The sequence below is a fragment of the Schistocerca cancellata genome, chromosome 1 (genome assembly GCF_023864275.1).
Source record: "Schistocerca cancellata isolate TAMUIC-IGC-003103 chromosome 1, iqSchCanc2.1, whole genome shotgun sequence".
Lineage (NCBI taxonomy): Eukaryota > Metazoa > Arthropoda > Insecta > Orthoptera > Acrididae > Schistocerca > Schistocerca cancellata.
This window is the reverse complement of record NC_064626.1, coordinates 378,531,752-378,545,263: the sequence shown is the minus strand read 5'-3', so window position 1 is coordinate 378,545,263 and position 13,512 is coordinate 378,531,752. Positions and strand designations below refer to the sequence as shown.

Below are 13,512 nucleotides of genomic sequence, written 5' to 3'. Positions count from 1 at the left end.
AAAACAAATCCTTGATATATTCATATTTAATCCTTGTAATTGTTCTGGTGAATTGTGTTTTACTGCATTATGTTTGTGATGCAAGGAAGATTTAAGAAGCCTATAATGAAAATAAGTGATTTCTTATTTTTCCGGCAGCCTCAGAGCAGGGCCTACAGTACTGCATGTGTAAAGCTTGTAATCAAATGGTCATCGCAGAAAGCAAATTTTTGTATCAAAAGTTTGTAACTGAGTATTTGTTTTATTTATTATATGTGTATTTTGTAATTCATACGAGAAATAAACTGCAGTAGTTAAAAATTTCATGAGTTTTTTTATTTTTCACCTTTTCATTCAGTGGCTTATACAGTTACCTATTGTGTGTGCAAGTATCCAAGTTTGCTGTTGCTCTTTGCATCATCTTACACACAGAAAGGCAGGTCATAGTGCAGGAGTAACTTATTTAGGTGTTAAATGCATCTCAGTTTTTGAAACCAGTATGATTATTTTTATTTCAAAGTTTACAGGCCAGAAGAAAGACTGATTGTTGAAGTAAATCATGTGTAATGGAAATAACACATAAACAGTAATTTCACAACTGAGGCAGTTACAACAGAGAAAATAGTACCAGGATTTTCTCAAAAAAGAAAAAGAAAAAGAAAAAACCCACCTAGAACTAAATGAAGTACAGTTAGGGACCATTGCAGTAAATAAGATTAGTAAATACAGCAAAATTAAGAGCTGTCCTATAAATGAGACAATTTTCAGTGTAATAGTTGTAGTAATGCAAAATATAAGATTTGCTCAGCTTTTGTGATTGGTAGCTCATTCTTCAGTAACAAACAAGAAGTGCCATTTGGATTATCAGAGCAAATGAGGTATGAATGTCCTTTACTTTTTCGTACTCCCCCCTCCTCTCTCTCCCTCCTCCTTCCTTCTCCTCCCCCCCTTCCTCCCTCTCTCCATCCCTCCCTCCATCCGTTTCTTTCTTTAAACTGGCCAGTCTGCAGTCATTCTTCCTCTGTTTATAATTACAAGTTCAGTCATTGTGCTTTTAGACAAGTCAATAACTGCATTAATTTATGTGTGTGCTTTTGTTCATTGTGACCAGTTGTGTTCTTGTACTAAAGACCTCTCCAGCTTTGTGAATGAAAGTGTATCTTGTCGTTTAGCAAAAAGCTATTGTATAGTTCAAATTTTTGAGCAATATTGGAGTGAAGCTGTGCAATATAAGCCAGTCTTATATTTTATCACACCTTCATAAAAAAATCCATCATGCATTTATTTTACACTGTTTCAGCAGCAAAAAATGTGGTATAATTTTTTCAGTTATTTTGATATAATTGAAATTTCTGTATGGTATTTTTGGCTGTTTCTTATGTTTTCATGCTTCCTCACATTTTTATAACCATCTTCGTATCAATGTACTTTCTAAACATAGTGCTAGTGCACAATGCGATAGAAAACGCAGCAGTAGACATGGAAACTGTCATAACATTATTCAAGACTGTTATTGACACAGCTTCAGGTCTCTTGACAGAAATGAGCATCGAAACACAGTGTGCAGTGTAATATGAAAGATGACAACAGAAATAATTGGCTCTTTGCCTTTGTATTCATTTGAAACAGCTGATATGGTTGCTTTAGTGAAAAGAGAGGTAGTTACCTTTAATCATTTTTAGTGTTGTGTGAAAATAAATGCAGTGTCTTTTGAGTGAAATTAAATCTCATTTTCAGTCACTACTCTGCCCTAGGTTGATATCACATGGAATTGTTGGGAAGAGGAGGGGGGGGGGGGGGAGAGTGAGAGAGAAGTTAAATGAAGTGCTGTCATAAATATATTATGGCAGCAGAATTTTATCTTTGTAATGAAATTGCAATCATTTAGCCAAACACTATTGTACTTGTTGAAAGCTTTAAAGAAATTTCATTGTACCTGCGGAAGAATTATTGTAATATGTATGACCTTATACATTCTACAAGAAAATGGCTAAAATAAATCACGAGATGTTTAAATTTTCTCTTGGAAGGAAATTTATGGGTGACGTTGCTAAAATACATATACTAACATAAATTGCAATACAATGTTTTTTATTGATTTTTTTCAGTATGGATTGTTATGTATTTCCTTTGTATGTGACAATAACATTTTAAATTTTCATTTCAGGCATTTTTCATTTTAAGAGGACTTAACACTGAGATACCTTTGTTACACCAGCTTAATATTTTAAAAAATCAGTGTGTGTGCCTGATTAGTTGTTTTTCAGATTCTAATATTGAAACAAGCTTCCCTTAATATATAGAGAGTCGGTGTTACTTGTGTGTTACACTAATATGGACTAAGGAAATTGCATATGGCAATGTGTAGGCTCCATTTCTGACACTTTTCCAATAATTATTGACAAGCTCATTTGATTGTATGCCAAATGGGGACATTAACAGCTGCATTGATGGGTCTGGTAAAGCAGTAACCAACCAGATTTATCTCACAATATGTGAAAAATTATGTTCGAAGCAGTGCTTACCACCTCACCTCCTGTTGTATTAAATCAAATTATTTAATCTTGCAATCAAGCAATATAACTTTCTCTGTCTGTATCTAGAACATCTAATTAGGAGTTTGCCCTTTCTGTTCATTTTATTTAATTTTATAGGAGTAATTTTCTAGCTCTTTTTATGCATAATTCAGCTGTTGTCAGTTGTACAGTTTCATGGATATAATAAGTGTCAGCATCATAAATGAATTGTCTGAAATAATTTAACGTCTTGTATTTATTTAAAGGGTAGTGTGGAGCATTGTATGATTGGCGTGCAGCTCTTATCGCAGCTAACATGTGAGATGAATCAGATTTCTGATGTAGATGCAAATCGCTCTCTAACGAAACATCGGAAGATTGCATCGTCTTTCCGAGACACACAGTTGTTTGAAATATTTAGATTGTCGTGTTCTTTATTGGGCACGGCCAGAGAAAACTGTAAAAATCTGAACTTCAATGATGAAGCACAGGTATGTCTCCAATACTGTTTATTTAATTATTACTTTTTATGAGTGCAGACAAAAACTGGGACATTCTTAATAGTAAACTTGCATTTTTGTTTGAACTGTTTGTGTGGTGAGACAGTTTAGAAAAGTATATTTCGTGACCAAACATTTAACACTATTTTTGTTATGTTGCGAAGATGCAATTAATTTTGGTGTGTGTGTGTGTGTGTGTGTGTGTGTGTGTGTGTGTGCGTGCGTGCGCGTGTGCGTGTGCGTGTGTGTGCGCGTGTGCGTGCTCGTGCTCGTTCGTTCGTTCGTTCTACTTGGCCATGAACTCCAATGTATAGCAGTCTTTTTGTTGTGCCTGTGTGTGTCTCATCATATCCTCTATATAGTGAGTAGCAATAATAATATTGTCATTATTCTGTTGTGGATTCTCCAGTGTTTAACATCTAAAGTTTAATGTTTAGTACAGGCTTATTTTTCACTAAGCATTTTGTGCACGTCTGTTAAATATGTGTTTATTGGAAATTGATAGTAAAGTAAGAATACTAACAACAGAATTAGAACTTTCAACAATCATTGTGTTTTACCTAGACAAGCTACAAATAGACAAGAGACTTTTCTAGTTTCACTTGTTATTCTGCATGCCACCATATAAAAAGCAAAAACACTGAATATTAGTATTCTGTGTGAAATTTTTCTCAAAGAATTGTTTTGTATTACTTTTTACTGTTCCCATTGAGCAGTTCTGACAGTCATTTTTGTACCCTGTCAGTCATAAGCTGCGCAGTTTTCCTTTCATATTTTTCTAATTACATATACACTACATGATCAAAAGTATCTGGATATCTGGCTGAAAATGACTTAAAAGTTCGTGGCACCCTCCATCGGTAATGCTGGAATTCAGTATGGTGTTGGCCCACGCATAGCCTTGATAACAGCTTCCACTCTTGCAGGCATTTGTTCAATCAGGTACTGTAAGGTTTCTTGGGGACTAGCAACTCATTCTTCATGGAATGCTGCACTGAGGAGAGATATCGATGTCGGTTGGTGAGGCCTGGTACGAAGTCGGTGTTCCAAAATATCCCAAAGGTGTTCTACAGGATTCAGGCCAGACCTCCATGCAGGCCATTATGTACAGGTGCTCGATCGTGTTGAAAGATGCAATCACCATCCCCAAATTGCTCTTCAATGGTGGGAAGCAAGAAGGTGCTTAAAGCATCAATGTAGGCCTGAGCTGTGGCAGTGCCATGCAAAGCAACAAGGGGTGCAAGCCCCGTCCGTGAAAAACACGGCCACACCATAACACCACTTCCTCCGAATTTCACTGTTCGCACTACACACACTGGCAGACGATGTTCACCAGGCATTCACTGTACCCACGCGCTGCCATCGAATCGTGTGCCATGATACGTCACTTCACACAATGTTTTTTACAATGTTCAATCGTCCAATATTTACGCTCCTTACACCAAGCGAGGCATTGTTTGGCATTTACCGATGTGATGTGTGGCTTTTGAGCTGTCACTTGACCATGAAATCCAAGTTTTCTCACCTCCCACCCAACTGTCATAGTACTTGTAGTGGACCCTGATGCAGTTTGGAATTCCTGTGTCATGGTCTGAATAGATGTCTGCCTATTACACATTACGATCCTCTTCAATGTTTGGCAGTCTCTGTTAGTCAACAGACAGAGTTCAGTCTGTATGCTTTTCTGCTGTACGTGTCCCTTCATGTTTCACTTCACTATCACATTGGAAACAGTGGACCTATGGATATCTAGGAGTGTTTAAATGTTGCATACAGACATGTGACACCCAATCACCTGACCACGTTCAAAGTCTGTGAGTTCCATGGAGTGCCCCATTCTGGTTTCTCATGATGTCTAATGACTACTGGGGTTGCTGATACGGAGTACCTGGCAGTAGGTGGCAGCACAATGCACCTGATTTGAAAAACATTTGTTTTTTGGGGGTTCTGGGTACTTTTGATCACGTAATGTATCTGGTTGTCGTATCTGAAAATTACTTTGAACAAATAGTTAGAGAAGACTCAATTTTCTTTCAACTAAGAGGTATTGAAGGTCAGCATTTAGATGTAAATTTCATAAAGCTGTACAGTTCACTTCTCAAAAATACTCGAAAAAATCTGTTTTCAGAGTTTGAGGGATGGTGGTATGTGTAAAATGTTTCACTGTGTCACACAGTCATCAGTAGCTGTGTGTTTAATATTCAATAATTGTACTTGTTCCTATATTGAACTTTATGAATACATGTGTTTGTGGTACTTTTATACATAGCACAATGAACGGAAGGCCGAATTGGGATGATTGCCAGAATACTAGGAAAGATGGGTGTACATAGACATTTTAAGTGAAAACCAAGGTTCAGTAGGTAAGCATGTCATACATTATCAGGGACTGAATACAGGAAAATTGCACGTAGGGATGCCACCAACTACTTGGAGGAGCCATCGTGGCTGAGCTGTGGTGGATAGAAGTCCAAAAAATAGGAAAGGAGATTGCAGAAGATATGTGTGCTGTTGCTCCCGAGGCTGAGAGTGAGCATCCTCTCAAACTCTCATACTGCTTGTGTACCTCAGAACCACATGTGACATTCTTTCCACAATTCTTGGTGGTGGTCGCATCTGGCATAGTCTTGAAGCGTGCTCTGTCAGCAATGCTAACTGATGTTATCCGCCTCCGGCCTGAAATACGGGCTGGTTCATGGGTGGACAATAATTTTGAATGTGACAGAAATTTCAGTTTTCCATAAATTTTCAGTAAACCCCTTAGTTAGGTGATAGCCTGCACAGAATACTCATTTTTGGGATATTGGAGATGGAAGCAGACAGATTTTGTAGAAGAAATAAAAGCACTACTTTACCACCAAAAGACCTCACCTCTCTTACTGATGTGGTGTCCATGTAAAGTACATTTTGACAATTTTTTTCCGTACACTGGATCTAATAATTTATATGAAACAGTTGAATGTAAATTCAACATGCACATTTGGGGGGGGGGGGGGGGGAGGAAAATTGCTCTTCAGATGGTAACAAAAAGCTCCAGAAGCAGTGATTTGGCTGTTTTGCCTACTGGAAGGGCAATAATTCTGTGGTCATAACTGCACATGGACAGACAGTAAAATTTTGTGTTGGGAAGATTTCTGTGGGATTCATCCTCTTACAAGTGTATAAAGAGATGGAATATGAAGGAGGAGAAAAAGACCGAAGTGCCTTGCCCCAGTGCTTTACACCAGTACAATAAGTACATGTGGGAGTGGCTTTGGCACTAACACTTACTGAACTGTGCAGAGTATCACTGAACTCAAAATGGTGGTATTTTCATCTGTTTGGATTCTCTTTAGATTTCTGTGTCATGAATGCACAGCTCTTACATCAGTGAGAAACAAATGACAGCAAAATCTCACTGAAACAATTCCAAGTGTTTTCTGAGAAGGGGAAACTTGGCAGGCCATCATTGGATGCTCAAACAGCCCAGAAGTAGTAGACTGCAGCTCATGTTCCAGTGAACGATGCACAGTATGACAAGTTTTGGCCACTTGGCAGAGTGTCGGTCAAAGGGAATGTAAAATGTTGAACTATTCTGTGCTGTGTACCAAAGAGGAATTGTTTTGACATTTCACTTTTCGGACACAGGAACAAGATTGTAGTACGTATGCGCCTTGTATGGACAATGTATTTCAGGGGAAAAAAAGTAGATCAGTGTTAGACAAGTCCAGATCCATGTAAAATTTTTCATGTGACAATATACATTTACTTTAAGTTACACAATATGTTTTTCTTCATAATATTTTTGTATGTGCCTAATAACGGGTTAATGGAGTGCTCTCTCTCTCTCTGTGTGTGTGTGTGTGTGTGTGTGTGTGTGTGTGTGTGTGTGTGTACCAACTTCACCTCAAATGTTAACCTGTTAAGTGGGTAGTTTGCGCGCGTCTCTTCCACAGTGGGTAATATATGTCAGCGCGCACGTTCGCGGTGGTGCTGCGCACTGTTCTCACATTTTCTTTCGCATTTTTATTGTTGAATTTAAATTGATATTGGGTGGAAATGAATAAAATATATTGCAGAAGTTAACAAAACTGTATTTTCACAATATTACATATCATTTTCAGTGTGAAACATTTTAAAACCAGGTTCTGCACACAAGGAAGCATTGCATTCTGCGCACCAGTATGAAGTCTCTTTGCGAAGGCCTTTTCTCGTACACACCACACACCTCCTTGTTGGTCTTTTCTTTGTTGTGGGTGGCAGAAGGTCTGGAAAATGCCTGGGTGTAAGGCATGTTGCTTTTGGTGTTCGAGGTGGGCGTCCTACTGATGTCCCTTGATGTGGTGAAGATATGGTCAACTGTTCACCAAGACTAATCAGGAAGCTCATTCTACTTTGTTCGCTACCATGCTTCTTGTACAGATTTTATGCATTGTAGCATGCAGTGTCCAACAAGTGGCGGAAAAGCTTCTGATAGTATTTTTTCAGCCTGCTTCTGGCCATCTGGTAACTTTGTAACTGAGAATCGCACCTATCCATGCCCCCCATGTTCTTGTTGTAGTCAATGACCACTTGTGGCTTTTGAACGATTCTCTTCTTAGAGTTTACATTTACAAATGTATCGTCATGGAAGGTGCTGACCATAACGACGTCTCTTTTGTCTTTCCATTTCATTACCATCTGCTTGCCTTTGTACCCTGTTATGTACTCCCCTTTCTTCAGTTTTTCCTGTTTTACAAAGTCAGGGAACCCCTTCCTGTCTTGTCGCATTGTGCCGACAACATCGGTGTTATTGCTGGTTAGTTTGTCCACCAAATCTGTACTGGTGTACCAGTTGCCAAGATAAATACAGTGGCCTTTCCCGAGTAGATCGTCAGTGGCTTTTCCTGAGTAGATTGTCTGCAAGCTCCAAAACAAATCGAGAGGTTATTTTTTCGTCTGGATAGTGGCTACCATAATTAGTGTCCTTTCCAGTGTAAACAGTAAAGCCCCATACATACCCGGAACTGCTTTCACAGAGTTCGTACAATTTGATGCCATATCTGCTACGCTTTGATGGAATATATTGCATCCATCCAAGCCGTCCTTTCCAGAGCAACAACAATTTGTCAACGGTGATGTTCCTTTCTGGCATGTACACTGATCTGAATTTACGCGCAGATGCTCCATAATGGGGTGAATTTTGAATAGTTTTCTGCTGATAGTGCCTAGTGGATCATATGAGGTATTGTCAGCAAAGTGGAGGAATTTCAATAGAAGATGAAACCGCTTTTCACTCATCACTTTCCTGAAGAAAGGTGTGTCAACTGATTCCCTCTTTGAAAAGTACATTTTGTGGTCTGGTTTGTGAAGAATTCCTTGAAATACAAGCATTCCAATAAGTGTTTTTACCTCGTCGCGTGTAGTATTCTGCCAACTGTGAATCCTGGAGCATGCTGCTAAATTGGGATGAGAAGCTATGAACTGTTCTGCATATAAGTTCGTCTGTTCAGCTATCATTGTGCACAAAGCATCATCCACAAAACACATAAAACAACTCATCATTTTGTTTTAGAGGCACAACTGTACCACTATTACCACTGAACAAATATTGAATACGAACTGAACTAGCATGCACAAATTCACTAGGTACCGTCTGCTGCAGTAGTGTCTCATTGTCAGATGTTTCTGAATCGAAGTCACTTTCACTAGTCTCAACATCTATTCCTTGAAAACTTTCAGACTGTCACTGAAGTTATTGTCACTTTCTAAAAGCAGCTTCTCAATCTCCGAATCTGATAAATGACTTCTTTTTGCCATTGCAAAAGATCACTCACTAACGCTGCAGTAAACACAGACAAAAAGGCGCGCTTTTGCGGCTGCCTCACAGGATGCATTTTCTCGACACGCGTTCGGGTGGACAGTGTTTTAACTAGCCTAGAACACACTGTGTTGCGTGACAAGAGCTGCCATCTAGTGGACGAAGCTCAACTAATACCACATATAAATAAACGGCAGGCCGATAGCTTGTCATTCCCACTAGCTACTAGCCACAGAACACAGTGGACGGATATATCCGTCAAACCCACTGTGCAATAGCAGAGCATGGACGGATATATCCATCATACCCACTTAAAAGGTTAAGGAAAAAAAAAAAGTTGCAAAATATCAGCCCCAGCAATTGATCTTGGGCTAGAATTCTGATGGTACCCAGTTGTGACCCAAGAGTACAGCTTCTAAACTTTTGTATGCACTAGTTGTGTGTCACTTGCCTTTCCCCACTGCAGTCGCCTAAAGTCCAAGCACAAAGTACTGTATAGCTGATTGACAAGTAGAAAACTCTTTATTCATGTGATGTTGAGTGGATGGGAAGAGGAGGAAGAGGTGGCCACATTATTCTACATCCAGAGTAGTAAGTAATGTGCAAGTATGTAATGTGTCAACCTCATACACACATGTTCAGTACTATTTCAACAGTATTCTCCTATTGATATTTTGTAGCTATATAGATTCCTCAAAATAAAAATGAATAAACCTAAGCGATTGAAGAATGACCATGAAATGAAATTAATGATTTTTGATTTTGCAGATGTACTTCACTTTAACAGTATGAGCTTAAAAATAAAAAAAATTAACAGTGATGTTAATAATTAAATAGTGCTGTGTTACTTCTTTAACAACCGTGCTAATTTGTTTCATTCATTTACACTGCATTTGCGAATCGCAACATAAAAATATTCAAAATTGAGAGGTCTCTGGCAACAGCTACAGGCTAGAAACTTCGCACTTTGACATAATGAAGGAAGCATGTTACCAATGTAAAAACAGTAATTCACAAACGTCACTCACTCCACTGTATAGTACTTATCGCTCAAGCAGCTGCAATGGCATGGGGCAATTGACAAACAGTTGGTGAATATGAAAGTTTAAAAGCTGTACTTTCAGGCATAACTGCATAGTGTCAGAATCATGGCCCAAATTTTCACTCGGGATACATTGCTGGGGCTGATTTATTGCAGGTGTTCACTTTTCATCTTAAAATATGAGGTCAAGCCGGTGATGTGTGCTTGTTGGACTAACATATGATGAGCAAGGTTGTGAGGGGTGTTAAAGATACGTTCTAGCTCATTAACAGTGTTAGAATATTGCTACAAAACTGAGAGAGCATCATCACATAGTTAAACAAAGTCAAAAATCTAATTAACAAACAAAAACTGAATGAAGTGAAAATGAAAGTAAGGGGAGAAGCATTCAATCAATCTGAAAGTAAAATTTTGCTAACTAATCTAAATAAATGTCATAAGAGATTCTGTGACCCTAGCGATACAAAAACAAAATGTTCCAGAGAGAATACAGAAATACTGAATTCAGTCTATGAATTTTTTTCATTTCAAAAGATTGTAATACAGCCTTCCTTTCAATCATTTGCACAAACGCTGAAATAGGTGAAATTGAGATAGACAGGGTGTATACGACCCGGGACAACCGGGAATTCCGGGGAAAACCCGGGAATTTTTTCATCCGGGAGAAAACCGGGAAAAACCCGGGAATTTTTCGGAATTCCGGGAATTTTTCATTGTTTTAGCTTTCAGTTACATTTTTGTAGTTTTGACTGCAGAATTGATTCTCTAGCGAAGAATGTTATTGTATCCTGCTACTGGAGAATGATACTGCAGCAATAAAATATAAACGAGAGGGAAAAAGTAAAACTGTAGTGGCAAAGGAAATGTGCATTTTACGACAACAAAACACCGTGCACGCACAAGCGTCTACAGATAGCAAAAATATGTTAAAGGCCGTAGGGCGCAGACTGTAATTCTTCGTAACAATAAACTGCTTGCAATGAGCATGACGTCACAATTGTTCACATTAGGTTCGTTTGACCAGTTGCCAGCGGTCTGTTGCGCATGCGCATTTGACTCCCGTATAAGCAGTACCTTCTCTCGCTTCCCGCTTCTTGAAGTTTGGCTGTTTGCTGCATCGGTAGTAGCAGCAAGCAGCCAGATGCAAACGAGAAAAATTTTTTTTCGTGCGCCCTAGCTGCCAGTTTCACGCTTGCACAGAGTTGTATGAGTGGTAGTGGGGAGGGGGTTAACCTCCACGTGACCCGTGTTTACGTTAAGTGATTTCGCTGCTTCTCTTCGTGTACAGCTCCCACGTCAAATGAAAACAAAACCGATTTCTGTGGCCGGGAGCTATCAAGTGAATTAAAATGCATTCACATAATTACAGAGGGCAAAAATATATAATTAATTTCAGTTTCTGATTTTATTTTCTTTCCAAGTTAGTAGCAGTCAAGCATTAATCGCCTTGCAGAAGAATGAAGTTATTTTTGCAAGTTTGCTAAAGAAATTCCGCTGAGGCAATCATTTTATTTGAAACGAAGTGTTTCATTTAACAATTTTGGGTACTTCCAACTGTTCGGTGAATTTCAAGTGCACGTTATCATCTTCTGCCATGTATGGCATTATGCCATAATAAAGAACCAAACATGAGATCGTAGAGTACTGGTACTCCAAGAAAATTTACATCCCAAAAACCACACTGAAAAGCTTAATATCAGATGGGACCTACTTCATTGTGAATCTGGAAAAAACCAATGTGCACTTCAAGCCGAATTATGCATTTTAGTATGATTCACGAAATTTTGATGCCTTTTGGAGTATCCTCTGATGCCCTGTTTCTTTTATGGTGTAGTGTAAGCTCTCTTACTGCTTTATACACACGAACATGCGGGTTTCCTACACCACTGCAGTTGCACACGCACAATAATTCGTTTTTGGCGCTCTCTGGCAACTGGTAAATCGAACCTATAACTAACAGTATTGCGAACGGTGGTTAGAAAAGCGTTACTTTCAAAGTAAATTTCTTTTTACGCAAGATGAATTACGTTACGTGTGTGAAAGTGGGATGGATATCTAAATCACAGAGCGTTCGAAACTGAACAGTTTGAGGACCAGCCACTTCAAGAATTTCGAGCCGAGGCATTTATGTCACAATTTTAAATTTACCGGCACATTTGTGTGATGTATATCACACCAAAAAAAGACCAATATTACACGTGAAAGCTTAGCTTTTCTTGTAGATATACGGTACTGTGTACATTAATGTAAACCGTTAACTTTTCCTCTTCTGTGTTCGCGCTATGTAACCAGTAATCTTGCTAGTGGCTGACTATAACACGTGTCCTATGCTCTGAATAGCTGCTGTCATCGGCTGGCGAGATCTCGTGGCTTGAGATATGACTCGCTTACAAAAGGACATCGCAACCTCGGTTGCAACGCTCCGGAAACTAACAAGCTGTGTTTGGTGCAATTCGAATTTATACGAAAATATGCAGCGTATATGTTGCTGCAAATCAAAGGTCTTTCCAAAAATTCTCTGCTCCGGCTTTTCTTTTTTTTCCGGGAAGTTCTACGCGATTATATAAAACGTTAACCATTCAAAGGATTGATAAGTTCCGAGGGAACTTTTTCTGTGCTAAGTGACAGTAGGTCGCCCGGGAAAAAGCATATTTTTTAAACGGGATATCCGGGAGAAATCCGGGAATAATCCAGGAATTTTTTTTCCTTGTCCCTGTATACACCCTGGATAGAACTAACTCTTGATGGTGCTCTGAAAGAATGAAGTAAATACTATAAGGATAACCTCCAAAAGCTCACCCCCCCCCCCCCTCTCAAAAATTTAAATTAAAAAAAAAAAAAAACCTCTAATATGTGAGTTCTATATCAGAGACAGGGAGGCCTCAAAAATGTATCTTGGTGTGAACCATCCTTGGAACATTGCTTTACTCCAAATTACTTAGGAGGAACATTGAACCACTCTTCTCCTTCAGACACTGCTGCTCCAATGCCGCAGAGAAACCCAGTGCTCATGTTAACATCTTCAGAAGGTCAAGAGGCACAAACAAGGAAGCTAACAATTCTTTGCCCCTTGCTATTATGCATCAGACCATGCCTCCTCTGTTTGCTGTAACTCACCTCATACCAAAACAGCAGACTCCGCTGTGAGCGAAGCTTGCAAGGTGATTACAAGTTGCTTAAAACCTACACCTATTGAGGAGCTTTACTGGATTGCCAACACCATACTTCCAAATATTTGTCAGAAAGCTATTCCTGACCATGAACGACTGAAGGCCAAGAACATTGAAGTTCACCCACAGTTTCACCATGGACTACCTCGTACCTTAGTGTAGGCTAAAATCTAGGAAAAATTGCCATCCTATAGTAGACCCTTTGAAACTTCCACCAGACAATGCAAGATTTTTGTATGGAAATTTGTACAACATGATTGTATGGAACCTTGAGAGCACCTTCTAGGGCCAGCCACAATGAGGAGGGGGGTTGTTTGATGGAGGACTGCTTAAGAACTGGTGTCAGTAGGGCGAAGACCCCCTTACTACGATGCAGGACCTTATGCTTGCAAATGATGATGGCCTACAGTGATGGGCAAACTCATTTACTGGTTCACTGATGATCATTCCTTTTTGGAAAATATTTTTACCTGCTCACTATCATTTTTATTCAGTTGTGCTTGCTACAATGATTTAAAATAAATTT

The 13,512-nt window shown here is 39.0% G+C and overlaps 1 protein-coding gene across 4 annotated transcripts in view; it reads left to right on the top strand.

Moving 5' to 3' along the window:
• Window positions 1-13,512, top strand: part of LOC126174977 (exportin-7) — a 225,119-nt gene that overhangs the window by 25,527 nt on the left and 186,080 nt on the right. For all 4 annotated transcript variants that reach the window (XM_049921463.1, XM_049921456.1, XM_049921480.1 and 1 more), the window contains exon 4: window positions 2,762-2,986. In XM_049921463.1, the coding sequence (XP_049777420.1) occupies window positions 2,762-2,986 (225 nt within the window). The remainder of the gene's footprint in view (window positions 1-2,761; window positions 2,987-13,512) is intronic.